General features: G+C 39.4%; 1 protein-coding gene and 1 long non-coding RNA gene across 3 annotated transcripts in view; one reads left to right on the top strand and one right to left on the bottom strand.

Moving 5' to 3' along the window:
- Positions 1-5,088: 5,088 nt before the first annotated feature.
- Positions 5,089-13,918, top strand: part of LOC135219185 (uncharacterized) — a 154,631-nt gene continuing 145,801 nt past the window's right edge. For both annotated transcript variants that reach the window (XR_010315396.1, XR_010315392.1), the window contains exon 1: positions 5,089-5,231. This is a non-coding gene — a long non-coding RNA (uncharacterized LOC135219185). The remainder of the gene's footprint in view (positions 5,232-13,918) is intronic.
- Positions 9,544-11,989, bottom strand: LOC135209729 (uncharacterized). The gene is made up of 2 exons (XM_064242502.1): positions 11,499-11,989; positions 9,544-10,086 (listed from the first exon to the last, which is right to left on the bottom strand). The coding sequence occupies exons 1-2, from the start codon at positions 11,931-11,933 to the stop codon at positions 9,544-9,546; spliced, it is 978 nt and encodes a 325-aa protein (XP_064098572.1). The 5' UTR covers positions 11,934-11,989.

The following is a 13,918-nucleotide window of genomic DNA, read 5'->3' as shown; positions in this document are numbered from 1 at the left end:
TTCTATTTACTGTGCTGCTGATGACTATTAACGTTTCATTGATTTCCCAACCTTTGTTTGTACTTTTGACCAGCTCAAAATTAAGGATACAAAGATAGTCACTTAGGTCATTGCAAATAGTGATCACTTATGTTGATTAGTCTTACACTGGAAGGGATCGGTGTTCTTCGGAATTTATGTTCAGTATCATCAAAATCCTCTCGTACTATTTATAAAAAAAAAAAGAGAGAGAAAAAAAAAAAACACGCATACGCACACACAGATAGGTCCTAGCGGAAGTAGGTTAGCCTTTATCAAGATAATTGTCCCTTACTTCCCCACTCAGCCAGCTCGTATGAAAAACGAGGGCCATTCCAAAACTTATATTTGCAAATTACAGTGACCTGAAAAGAGGACAAAGTGCTATTTCATAAGACCTTCGAAAGCAATGACCAACAGCTATTAAATCAGACTGGCTGCAAAGAGAAATCACTCTTAGACCCTGAATCTGAAGGTAACATTGATTTTTCATTTATCTGGCAATCTTCATGTAGAGAGTAGTGAATGTTTAATATTTCAATGAAATTACATTTTTACCTTATGCCTGTATATCCTTCCTCTGAATGGCAGAGGGGGGCGGGTTGGGGTGGGAGGGGGGGGATGGCGCCAGAAGTATACAGCCTTCAGGTTGCTCAGCAGTCTTTAGGGGCGTGGTTGCTCTGCTGGAGTCCTACAACCTCGAGTCGAGAATCTAAAATTCCTGAAGCGCAAGTGAAGTCAAGTGATTAGTTTAGATCTCGCATAGCTTATAAACTTAAGGTGCGTCAATTAAACCATATTCGAATCTCACAATAGACTGGAATAGAATATAGAATTTAGGCCAAAGGCTAAGCCCTAGGACCTAAGAGGTCATTCAGCGCTGAAAGGGAAATTGACAGTAAGGTTTGAAAGGCGTAATAGCGGGAAAGCCTAGCAGATGCATAATGAAACAATTGTTAGAGAGGTCGAAAGTTAGATGGAAGAAAGGGAATGTGAGTTGAAATGGAATGGAATATCGAACTTAGGCCAAGAGCCAAGCTCTGGGACCTATGAGGTCACCCAGCGCCGGAACGGATAATGGGAGTAGAAAGGTTTGAAAGGTGTAAAGGACAACCTCAGAGTTGCACTAAGAAACAAATGTTAAGCGAGGTTGGATGACAATATGGAAGAGAATATGAACAAAGGTACAGTATAAGGAATGAAAGAGCTTGCAGCTAGGGGCCGAAGGGACGCTGAAAAGAACCTTAAAGTAATGCTTACAGTGTACCGCATAAGATGCACTGACGGCACTAAGCCCCTTCGGAGCGCATCTCGCAATGATCGCCAGTGTAAAACAACAAAAGAAAAATCACCACATCATATGAACTGACTGCAGATGACGACAACTGAAATCATCTGAAGTGAAATTTACTATTACAATCAACATATCAATGTGGCAGCTATAATATATTTCACTTTGTGTGTTATATTATTTTGCCACTTAGAACCTTAAGGAAGAAAGCACAAAGTCTGTTACATACGTAATATTACAAGACTGAGAAGAAAGCACAATGTAGAGTTGAAGTCTCGAATCGGAGAGGTTTTATCGTAATATCAAACTTTTACAAAAAACTTTATACAGTACTTACGATTAACAAGGCATTGGTGTAATTACTCGCTCTCTCCCACCCCCAAAAATATTTAATTAATTGCATACAATTTCTCTTGCATGATATTGATAGAGACTGACGCGGTAAATGTTAGATGAAGAAAAAAAGCCGCGTGATGATAGATAAGCGCATTGATTATCCATTTCATAAAAAGAAAGAAAGAAACATTCGCTCAAGAACAATAATTGTCAATACCCATTAATGCAAGACTAGTGATCTAATTCCGAAAATTCATGTTGAAACACTCGTGGTCATATGAAGCCAGTAGAACTCTTCTTTAATGAGACTGATTCATTTTAGTAATACTGACGTCGTAGACACTCTAGTTAAGGAAGCCTCTTAGAATAGGAAACTATTTTTGCACTAACATTGCATGAGGTAAATATAGCCTTGAAAACGAACATCAGCATGGATATAGAAATATCCTGCTCCTCATACCAGCTGTATGCTTCCCTATAATATTGCTCTAGTATTTTTATTTATCTTCTTTCTTCCCCATGGACAGGAATGTATATCAAAGACTAATCATTTGGTCAATGATCAGACCATTAGACTACCCGCTCTCTTGACGTTCTCTATCAGTGTTCCTTTGGCGTAAAGGCCAAGTTCATACACCTGTCAGGCGGCAACGTAACACCCGTTGAGTCACTTTTCCCGAATTTATGCTATAAAAGTCAGCAATGCTAGGAGTTACGGCTAAGCTGCGTCGTACTCTTTGCTACCAAGCTTTAAAACTATCTTCTTTGATTCGTGGTTGAGTCCATCCTTTTTTTCCATCTGCTCGTTCTTGTTTTCTTCGGGCCCGGACTAGATAAAAGCACTTGTTTCTTTGTATGAGGAACCTTAAGTCACCTTGGATGTCTAGGACGTGGTTTGGGTGCCACAATAATTTGTAATGATAATTCTTTTCCTGGCTGCGTAAATATACATAACTTAACGCATGTAAAAAAAAGCATGATGGAACGGAAACGAAATGGCGGAACAATCTGATGTAAAGACTTTAAATCAAATGGAATATAAAACTTGAAAGAAACAGCAAAATACTTACATGCCATACGTCTTGGTTCAGAAAACTAGGACGACAACAATAGATACTATAGAAGTCAGATCTACAGAGAGCGAAAAACTGAATCAACAGACGGCACTGTGTAATTGAGAATAATTCTGCTTAAAACGAGGTTTCTAGAGATATCTGTCTAACACGGTAACACCGTGAAGCAGCTCCGGCGTAACGGAGGTCCTGCTGGTAGCACTCGACACTCTCCACTGTGTGATGAAGTGGTTTAACTCTTCGCCAACCCCATTCGCAAAGTGCCAGATTCGTAACGTATACAAATTGCAGGTTGTTACGATGCAAATCCCGTTCTCTCTTCTATTCTGATAAAAGAAAAAAATACGATACTATCAGTATAGGCATTTGCCGTGTATATTTACGTCTGTGTCTACGCTCGCTATTTTTCCATTTCAGCAATATAGCACAGTGGTCACCAACCTTTCGAAAATTTCGGACCACTAAATGTATAATTTTAAATTTGGAGGACCACTAATACGAATTTTTATAAAAGTAAATACATTATATAATAATAATAATAATAATAATAATAATAATAATAATAATAATAATAATAATAATAATAATAATAATAATAATAATCAGAGAACTTTTATTTTATCAATATGAAATGAATCTGTTAAATATAACAAAGTTATACTTTAATATTGTTAAAAAAAAAAAAAAGGAAAATTTTAATTTTGTTTAAGTATTACACATTTCAGTGTGATATTTGTTCATTGCTGTCTGGCTCTCGCTAAAGCAAAGATGGTGACTGTCATTCCCAAAGACTAAAACCCAAACGTTTTGAAACGTATTTTGCGCTTTGAAGCAATAGGAATACAATACTTGTCCTTTCATTGGGTACTGATGACCGATTTTCGCCTTAGAAATCACCAAAAGGAATACTATCGTTACTTTAATCTAAAGATGTATTGTCCTAAAACTGAAAAAATAAGTCAAAGCAAATATTTCATATGCGCTGGGACTGGCGAAAGTGTCTTTAGCCTCTAGGTGACACGTGCGCTATATGGTGTCTGGGTGACATCTATATAAAATAGTTCTTGTGGAGAATCAAACGAGATTTAATTTTTGTTGGCCACCCAATTCAGTCTTGCATTTTGCAACCAAATCTAGTTACAATCATCATGCATTCAGATGATTCAGTGGTACGGGCACACTTGTTCCTTGTTAATCGACGTAGGCGCTGTGCCGGGTAGTATTATTGTTCAGTTATATATCTCTGTGACCGCATCCGTGACATTCATATTTTCCACCCTGAAGACCGATGACCAAAGACGTTACAGCTAATGAAAATTTATATTACCATAAATCGATTATCTCGGTATAAATTTGGACAAGCTGGAAGGACATATTGAAATATATATAATTGAAAAATTGAAAAATGCATTCTGAATTTATAGAGGACCACCAAGATATCAGAAACGCTTCTTGTTACCACCGTGTTAAAAATAGAACTATTTAATGGTGGAGTAAGACTTGCCATGAAAAGGCATCAGCTAGTCGAAAATCAGTGGGAAAAAAGACGGAAACTTCTAACTTGTATGAGAGAGAGAGAGAGAGAGAGAGAGAGAGAGAGAGAGAGAGAGAGAGAGAGAGAGAGAGAGAGAGAGAGGGGGGGGGGGGGGGGCTGACATTAGCGAAAAAAAACATGCAGTTTAGCGGAAAATTACCTGAAGCAAGGATTAGGAAAAGCTGTGATTGTTTGAGAATGTCCATACAAAGTTATTGCAAATAAATCCGTAAAGTCGTTTAAGGAAAAATATGGGAAAATATTAAACAAAATGATTGAGGTAGATATAATTTTCATGGAACTTTAGCGATTTAGTATTATATGCTGAAACGAAGTTATTATTTCATCTACAGAATAAAGTAAAATTGATTGGGAGTAAGCTGCTGTGAATATTTTTTTCGGATCATTTAACTTTGTAAACCATCTGATTATTTAAATTTTTTTTTTATCTTATGCTGTAGTGTAAAGTAATTTTCAAGGATCTTCAAGACTCGTAGTAGCAAAACTACACTCTGTTTTTTTCCAACTGTCCATCCGCCTGTGGTGTTTGCGTATGGTAACACTGCGTCCGGGGCTTTAAATAGTTACGCTATGTGTAAGTTTGAGGTAAACAAAAGGATATCTGGGCGTACATTTGCAACTGAAAAATTATTTAATAATTTACTGTATACGAATTACACCGTTAATATTCGAAATAGGGTTATTATTAATGTTAAATGTAAGCTGAATGTAACTATCTAAAGCCCAGGACGCAGTGTTACCATACGCAAACACCACAGGCGGATGGACAGATGGAAAAAAACGGAGTATAGTAAGTCGCTGGTGTGACCGTGACGTAGGCATCGACGACAATCAACCCGAGTTGTGACCCTTTGTGCTTGAAGTAGTTGAATTTGGTGCCATTATTACTGCCATATGATTAGTATAAGTACTGGATGCTTTGGCATGAAACATTAAGCTTTGAAAGTAATGTTAGAAGGTAATATGATATATTTTTAAAAATTAAAATCAGAGGTAGACGGTAGTGCACACTCAACCTAGGCTAGTCCTTAACCTTAAAAACTAAAACCCTAGGTAGTGGGCATAAATCTTAGGCTAACCTTGTTTTGACTGCTTATATTTCTTTTATATTTTGACCATTGGGCCTCGTTTTATAAATGAAGCCAGTATGCAGGTGTTGTAAATTACATTGGTATTGTGCACAACGTTTTACCTAGGCTAGGCTAGGAAAGACTTAGTGTAGAGGGTGTTGTTCGTAAAAACATACAATTTATTTTATTATGACTGTGTTGTCGCTTAATAGTCTCGTTCTACAACTTGATTATTAGGTATTGATACTAATACCACATTGTTACCATATCATAGGCGAAGCAGGATGACGTCATAAGCGCTGAAACGTTGGAAATAGATCTGGGAAAAAACAAAGGTATCAGATGAGGTTGTGTACCACTGGTATTACTATGCTCGCATGGCAAAGATTGGCAGACAGACAATTGTTAATTCGTAACAATGTTTGTCCGTATCTATAGCTATTAGGCTAGTAGCTTATAGCATAAAACAAATGGCATTCACTTAGTAAAATAATAGGTAGTACTTAACACTGATCACAGGACCACCTACTGAACTCAACATTAGCCTTAACTTATAGTAAAGTACATTAGCCTACAACACCATTCAGAAAAAAAACTTGAGGCAGTACCCAATTGGGTAGATCTGTATAACTTCAAAGGCATCAAGTTTTCCATAGTTAAGTTAGCCAGACGACGTAACCTCCCTAATTTCCCAGACAAGACTTGGCTTACCTTAGCCTACATTTCCAGACACCCTAAACACCACCAACTCTCAATACTCCGCCTTTACCCCAGCAAACATTTGGTAAACCTGAGCAACAGTTCTGCACTCGTTTAAGTGAAAAACAAGACGCCTACGGTGATTGGAATATACTGAAGAATTGTTTGCATTTTATTTCAGGTTGGGGAGACAATTATAAGCAATAAATTAAGCCAAGTCCAATTTAAAAGTTTCAGTCAAATCCATAAATGATGTGATCGGTGTGCTGCTATTTGTAAACTGAATGCGTAACATGCAAAAATCCATGTAAGAATGTAGCCATCTTTGTTTTCTAGTGGTCAGTCTGCATTGTGAAGTCCATCAAATAGCATGGAGGAAGTTGGCCCTCCTCATAACTCCACTGGATTCTTTGTCGTTAGTTTTAACGTGTGTTGAGTGTTTTGCTATATTTATAGAGAAGCTTGTGGTAAATTCTCGAAATCATGGCTTAATTTTATGGTAAAAACTGCCATGAGTGTCTGTGACCTATATTCTACACTGAATACAGATATCGGTTGCCAGAACATAAATTCTTCAAATGTGGATAAGCTGCGAAGCAGCGTTCCGCCATGGCCTTTTAACATTTAACATTGTTTTAACTGATATTTTACTCATTTTACTTATTTTCCCTAACTTTGTCTCCCCCACCCTAAACCCCCAGTTCCCACCTGTGGTTCCCCAAGATTGTTGGGTGATTGAAAGGGTTTACCCACATTTTTATCGATACTGCAGCAAAAAAAAAAAAAAAAAAAAAAAGTTTTTGAGCGGTTTCGTAGGTTTTAACTTTCGAAAATGATGCGAAACGATTGCTCAGAATTACCAAACATTTTCTTTCTCTTGACACCTTTTGGCAAGATACTCTGTGAGATGCTTTCATCCTTCAGTTGTCCTGCAAGTAGATGTAGGTGATATTACTCTGTGTAGGGTATTTGCTTGGACATTTAAGTTTCCAATAGTATTTGAGTAATTTATTAAGAATATAACATTTTTTTTTTTTTGGGTGTAGACTGTAATTCTCTTCTCTCTCTCTCTCTCTCTCTCTCTCTCTCTCTCCACACACACACACACATGTATAGAGAGAAAACTATTATTCCTGTTTAATCTTATGGACATAATTGCATATTCATATTATTCAGACATAAATATCCTACTTTTTCATTATCCTATAAGCAGCATAGGAAAGGATTAAATTTTATTTGAATGTAGCCAAGGATCACATTCAAATAATGTATCAAATGTTTGATATGTTATTTGAATGTGATCCTTGGCCACATTCAAATAACATATCAAATGTTATTTGACTGTGGCCAAGGATTACAAAACCGTAAATGGCTACTCTACCAACTTGTGCTTAGCTGCATCTGTTTTTGCTCTAGATTGACTGGACTTTAATTACCTGTATTACCAATAATATACGAATCTGGTCACAAAGATGTTACCCACCAGGTTTGTAGCTGTATGTTGTAGGAGTCATCAAAGCATCAATTGTGCAAGGGTATTATTTTATTAATTAATCTATGCTAAGAACACGACTGGATATGGTAATCTAGTACTACAGGGTTTGTATTTATGGCATAACTTAATTTAGTTACCAGTATTTGAGAGTGATGGGCCACTTGACCCCGCCCCTCGCAAACATCTAGCCTTCTTATAGAAAGTATTTTAATTTGCTATATTTCTTATGTTATATTTATTATACTGTTATGGAAACTCTTAAGGCCTGTCCACACGATCGGGCTTGATCGGCGGACTTCCCCTCTAACGGGCACACTTGACGGGCAAACCGTCAAATTGCCCGATGGGTCTTGTAGCAAAATCACCATGGTGGTGCCCGATATCATAGTGTTCCCATAGCAGGCTTGTCTTCCACACGATATATCACTGTAACACGGGTCACACCATAGTAACTTGCGATGTCTAATTCGGAGACCTTCAGTGAGCCCCTTTCCATTTACTGGTCAAAGCCTGTTACACGTACGTTGATTGAACTTTATCGACAAAATCCATGTTTATGGAATGTGAAACTGAAGTTACAAAAACAGAGACAAGCGCATTACATCACTGAAGGCCATTGCTGCTGAGATACGGGAACAAGGTGCTGCAGTTACGACAGAGGACATAAAAAAGAAAATAGACACGCTACGAAACCAGTTTAGGCGTGAATTTAAGAAAATGAAGGATTCACAAAGGTCAGGAGCTGGGACTGACAATCTTTATTCCCCAAAATTATGGTGTTACGATGACCTGGCATTCCTCACTGATAGTGATACAATAAGACCATCAGTGTCAAATATGGACAGAAGCCACAGTACCGAGGATGGACACAAAACGTCTGGAGATACATCTGATAGTGAGGTACGTTCACATGTTTTCCTCCCCGTCTCATTCTCTCGCTCGTTTCCACTCCCTCTCTCTCTCTCTCCCCAGCTGCTAGAGGGAGAACACCTACTGTACACTAAAACATAATCAAAACTTTACCGTCATACCAACCTGTCCCCCTACACTCATAGCACCCCCTACACTACATCCTAAGCTTCCCCTGGCACTAGATTACATTGTAAACAAAAATAAATAAATAATTTATACCCAAGGTAAGACCTATACCTCTACTCCGTTAAATGATAAACCGTCCATTTGAAACTGACACTGCTCTCACTTTGTAAATAGGTCGACCTGCAGCTCAGCTAAGGGAGGTGGGGTTGGAGAAATCCCACCCCACCTCCGGTCTCAGGTCAGTTGCACTGGATAATTGATACCTCCACACCCGCTAGTTAAAGCTATTTAAACACATTCATTCCCATTCTTCCTTCCTTCCTTCCTGGCAAACAGTATGGCTTCCAATGCCAGAAAGTTGTAGAGTTTAGTTACTAGGAAAATAACTCAAAATATTTTATTGTGTAATACATATTTGTTATTTTGTGTTTATTACAAAACACAATACATGTTATATGATACAAAATATTATATAAATGACAACGTAAATGAAATAAAAAAATTAAACCGTTAATAATCGAAACCTCTGCATATACAGTTTATAACACAGTAACTATCATCCTTAAATTTGTTTTTTTGAAGCTGTACTGACACACTGATAATAAGGAAAAGTGATACATGAAACCTACAGTATGCACCAAATGTACTGAGACATTGATAAGTAATACATTCCAGGAATATGGAATGGTATCTAATTATTGGATTTGTATAGCTTTGTATTGCCATGGCACAGCACCTTCATCATTGAAATACTCCATAAATTCATGGCGTACAGTTTGGCCGGCTGTATTTGTATTGCCTCCTGTTCTTTGCAATCGTAACAAGTGGGGAGTTTCACGCCAACCACCAGGGATAATTGTACACCTTGCAATGTCTTCAGAATCCAAAGACCCTTCAGGCGTATATTGTGTGACATGGTCACGTCTGAGAAAATTATGCAAAGCAGCATGCATGCTAATACCATCATTTCAAACTTTGCTTGGCGACAAGTATATAGTTGACAGGAAAACTCTAAATCGGTTGGCCAATATCCCAAAAGCATTCTCAACTGTACGTCGAGCCCTAGATAACCGATAGGAAAAAATGCGTTCCCTATTACTTTGGGTTCGGTGTGAGAACGGTTTCATAATGTGCCGTTGCAAGGGGAAGGCGTTGTCTGCCACAAACACATACGGTAGCCTCCTCTCACTTCCTTTGGGCTTTCTGTCACTAGGGAGACCTGTTGTTTCTGTAGCAATACAACTACTGATATGTGTATTGTCCCACACACCGCCGTCTGACACCCGCCCATTGCAGCCAATATCAACATAAAGAAACTCACAATTGGCATCAGTTATGGCCATGAGTACGATGCTGTGGGTACCTTTATAATTATAGTAATATGAGCCACTGCCCTGTGGAGGCGTTATTAGGATATGCTTTCCATCAATGGCTCTAATACAGTTGGGGAAGTTCCACCGTGTTTCGAACCCACGTGCCACACGCATCCACTCGTCTGGTGTGGTAGGTGTCTGTCAAAATGTAAAAAGAAAAATACCCTGTTATTATATCATTTTTCCTGTGAGTTTGAGAGGCCATGTGGCCACATTTTACGGTAATCAGTATAAAAGTTGACAGTGTTGTGCCTACCCTGCCCTAATATTCTACCTTATAGTGGAGAAAGTATTTTCACCTTGGGACAACGACTTTAGCTCATTATACGCCTCTTGCAGGAGTTGGGTCTCGTCGATACTCTGTGTTTTTTTTTTTGTCCTGGACAAATGGAGCTCAAGTCCGAAATGATTGGGTAGGATAGGAACGATTAACAGTGACGTCATTGATGTGTCAGTGCACAGGCCTCTTCCATCCCCCACCCCACAGAGGTAGGAGTTCGTCCATGCCCACCCCTACCCCCCTCCCCATCTCTCTCTCTCTCTGTCTGTCTTATAATGTACTGCCTATAGTCATTATTCATTTTCTCCTTTATTTAGTCCTCACAATATTATGTGTATCTATGAATGTTATGAATTCCTATCAATCTATGTGAATCCGTAATTTATTGGCATGTAACCATACGTAACCCAATGTCTTTCATTCTAGATCTTTATCGATCCGGTAATTTGTGTTATTGATGATGCTCAGCCTACACCTGGGACTTCTGATATCCCAACTGGTGAACCTGCGGAATCAGACACGCTTGGGCCTGGACCGTCACATCGAAGACCCGCAAAAAAAAAAAAAAAAAAAAAAAAAAAAACACAGAGTATCGACGAGACCCAACTCCTGCAAGAGGCGTATAATGAGCTAAAGTCGTTGTCCCAAGGTGAAAATACTTTCTCCGCTTTTGGAACTGTCGTCTCTAATAATTTAAATGAAATGAATGGTGAAAACCAGATATATGCTCAAAAACTAATGAATGAAATTATTTTTCTCGGCCGACTTGGAAGGCTTTCTTCATCTACAATGATTGTTGAATAATTTGCTCATAAATAATTATCATGTTACCATGATGGAACAAATGTCCGTAAATATCTACATACCATATATATTGATTATATATAGGCTTCATAATAATGTCATTAAGTTATGTTGACGGTGTTACTAATTTATTTTGTGTAGTACACGATTTACTTATGTTGACGGTGTTACTTATTTATTTTGTATCGTACACGATTTACTTTTCTTTGGTAAACTACAGTATAGTACATGTATTGACTTAATATACGGATTTTGGACTAGGTAGTCATTGAAAGACAACGGCAATGCACGAATGAATAAGAGAGAGGGGGGGGGGGGACATACAGATCGGTCTACCTGTGACGTCAAGGAAGAGCTGACCCTTCAGGTGGGAGGTAAATTAGCTAACTAGGTAAACCAGTATTTCCTTGTCTTTGGGTATATAATTACACACTGTACTGATCAGTTCAATAAATAGTAAACTCACCTGCAAGTAGTCATCCTTTAGTACCTCATATATGGCCCGACATGTTTCTGGGATTATGCGTGACAAGCTTTGTTTGGATATACGTGTAGAATACTGCAGTGCTGAATACGTACATCCTGTTGCCAAAAATCTTAGCGTTGCCTCCAAACGACCTCCTGTTGTTATACTCTGTCTCATGTGTGTGTCTTTTTTCATAATGTATGACTCCAGCTTTCCTAGTAAAGTATAAAACGTGCTTACACTCATTCTCAAATAGTCTCTGAAATCTTTTTCATGGCCATCTTGTAGTTCCCGTAGTATGGTTGTGTGGCTGCCATATACATGTCTTTTAGTGAGCCATTCTTTGCACCATATTCTCTTCTTTTTTTTCTTTTTCATTAGACACAAAGCAATTATGATGCTACACAATATCTTCCTCTTTGCGGTAGCCACCATGGTTATTGTACCGCACTGAGGTGGCCGTGACTGAACACACTACTGGCATCGTCGGGCACGCCCACCTCTCCATCGCCTCACCTGTGGTGGAACATTCACGTGAAAGCCCGCCAGAATTTGCCCGTCAACCCCGAAGCACGACGATCAGGCCCGCTCGTGTGGACAGGCCTTAAAAGTGAAAAATTATGTGAAAGGAAATGCAGTGAATGTGTGCATCGGTGCATTAATATAATGATGGTGGGGTATAAAGGATGTAGGTGTTGCAAAACCATATACTATTAACATTTTTAGTGTAGGGGGTTGTGTCATCAGTGCACCTAATGTGGTGCACTGTAGGCATTACTTAGGTTCTTTACAGTAACCCTGTAGTCCCAAGCTGCAACCCCTTTCTTTCTTTTAGTACTGTACCTCTATTCATATAATCTTCCATCTTAATTTCCATCCTCTCTTTTTCAATTGTTTCAACTTTATTTTGAGCGCTGAATGACCTCATAGGTCCCATGGCCTGTGATGTGGCCTAAATTTTGTATTCAATTTAATTCAACCCTTATGTCTTACAATTGGGAGTTACTATGGTGGGAAAGTGAGTTTCACTTATATAACTTACCCGGTGGTTACATATACTAGCTGTCGTCTCCTGACGTCACGGCAGAATTTGAAATTCGCGGTAGCGCTAATGGTTTGACAGGTGATCCCTCTACTCCCGCCCTCTACCGGGTAGCGGGAAACCATTCCAACCATAAATCAGAAGTTTCCTGCCGTCGGAACTGGTAACACTGTTCCTCTGCTGGTTGGAATTTGGATTTGATCATCTTGGTTTTCTCCTTTTGGTGATGTACCTTGAGTTTACTGATCTTTTTGCTAGCGCTATAGTTATTTTGGTTTTGATATTGTTGTCCTTTTTAGGAATTATTTTGAATTCTTCACGATGTCTGACACCGGCTCTGTTCAGTATAGGGTGTGTAGTAGTGGGTGTAAGACTAGACTTCTTAAAGCTTCACTTGATCCTCATTCTACTTGTGTTAGTTGTAGGGGACGTGAATGTTCTTTTGAGAATACGCTGTGGAAGAATGTAAGTCTCTAACTCTCAGGAGTGGAAGGCACTGGGAAAGTATATGAGAAAGTTAGAAAAAGATAGAATCAGAAAGGCTTCACAGAGATCTTCTTCTAAGTTAGTGAGTAGCCAGGATATTCCTCTGAATTCTGTTAATCCTGTTCCTATTAACCCTGTAGTGGTTGCTCCTGCCCTCGAATCTGTATCTCCCGATCCCGTGTCAGTATTACGAGCCGATATGGACTCGAAATTTGTCTCTTTCCTCACCACTATGCAGAAAATGGGTGAGACAGTGCAAGAAGTGGTAGTTAAGTGTGATAAATTACTTAGTGCAAGTGTAGTGGAGGAGGTGGTTGTTCGGCCCGTTCGTTCTCCTAGGTCTAGGCCCCTGTCAAACTCCCCAGATCCTGGGAGGAGGCATGCCGAAAACCGAAGGGAGGCGAGCGGGACCTGCTCCCGAGCAGCCGCCCCCTCAAGCAATCCTGTAGCCGTATCCCAGGATGCTGTCGCTCACCATTGGAAAGGTGTTGCGAAGCGGAAGTGTTTTTCGTTCAAGTGACTCTAGTTCAGATGGCTTTCCTCTTATAGAGGTTGGCGTAATAAGACTTCTAGACCGCTGAAAAGGTCGCGCGATGTTTCGCCTGCTGCGGTTCCCAAGAAGGTGGCGGCTGCCGAACCTTCTTGTAGTTTTTGGGAGGAGCCTGAAGCTTTTTCTCCGGCGGTTTCGATTTATCGCCCTTCTCTCATAGAAGTGGAGAAGCCGAACACGCACACTCCTTCGGAGCCTTCTCCAGAGCCTCCTCCAGAGCCTCCTCAAGCGATAACTCCTGCGGCTCCAGACGTGTTTGTGGATCATCCTTCTACACCTCCCGCGCCTTCTACGTCGGTGGATCCTCAACCTTCGGTGTTTGAACAGATGAATGCCAAGTTA

Source organism: Macrobrachium nipponense, chromosome 11, assembly GCF_015104395.2.
Source record: "Macrobrachium nipponense isolate FS-2020 chromosome 11, ASM1510439v2, whole genome shotgun sequence".
Classification (NCBI taxonomy): domain Eukaryota; kingdom Metazoa; phylum Arthropoda; class Malacostraca; order Decapoda; family Palaemonidae; genus Macrobrachium; species Macrobrachium nipponense.
The sequence above is the reverse complement of the archived record's forward strand: the minus strand, read 5'-3'. Positions and strand labels throughout refer to the sequence as shown.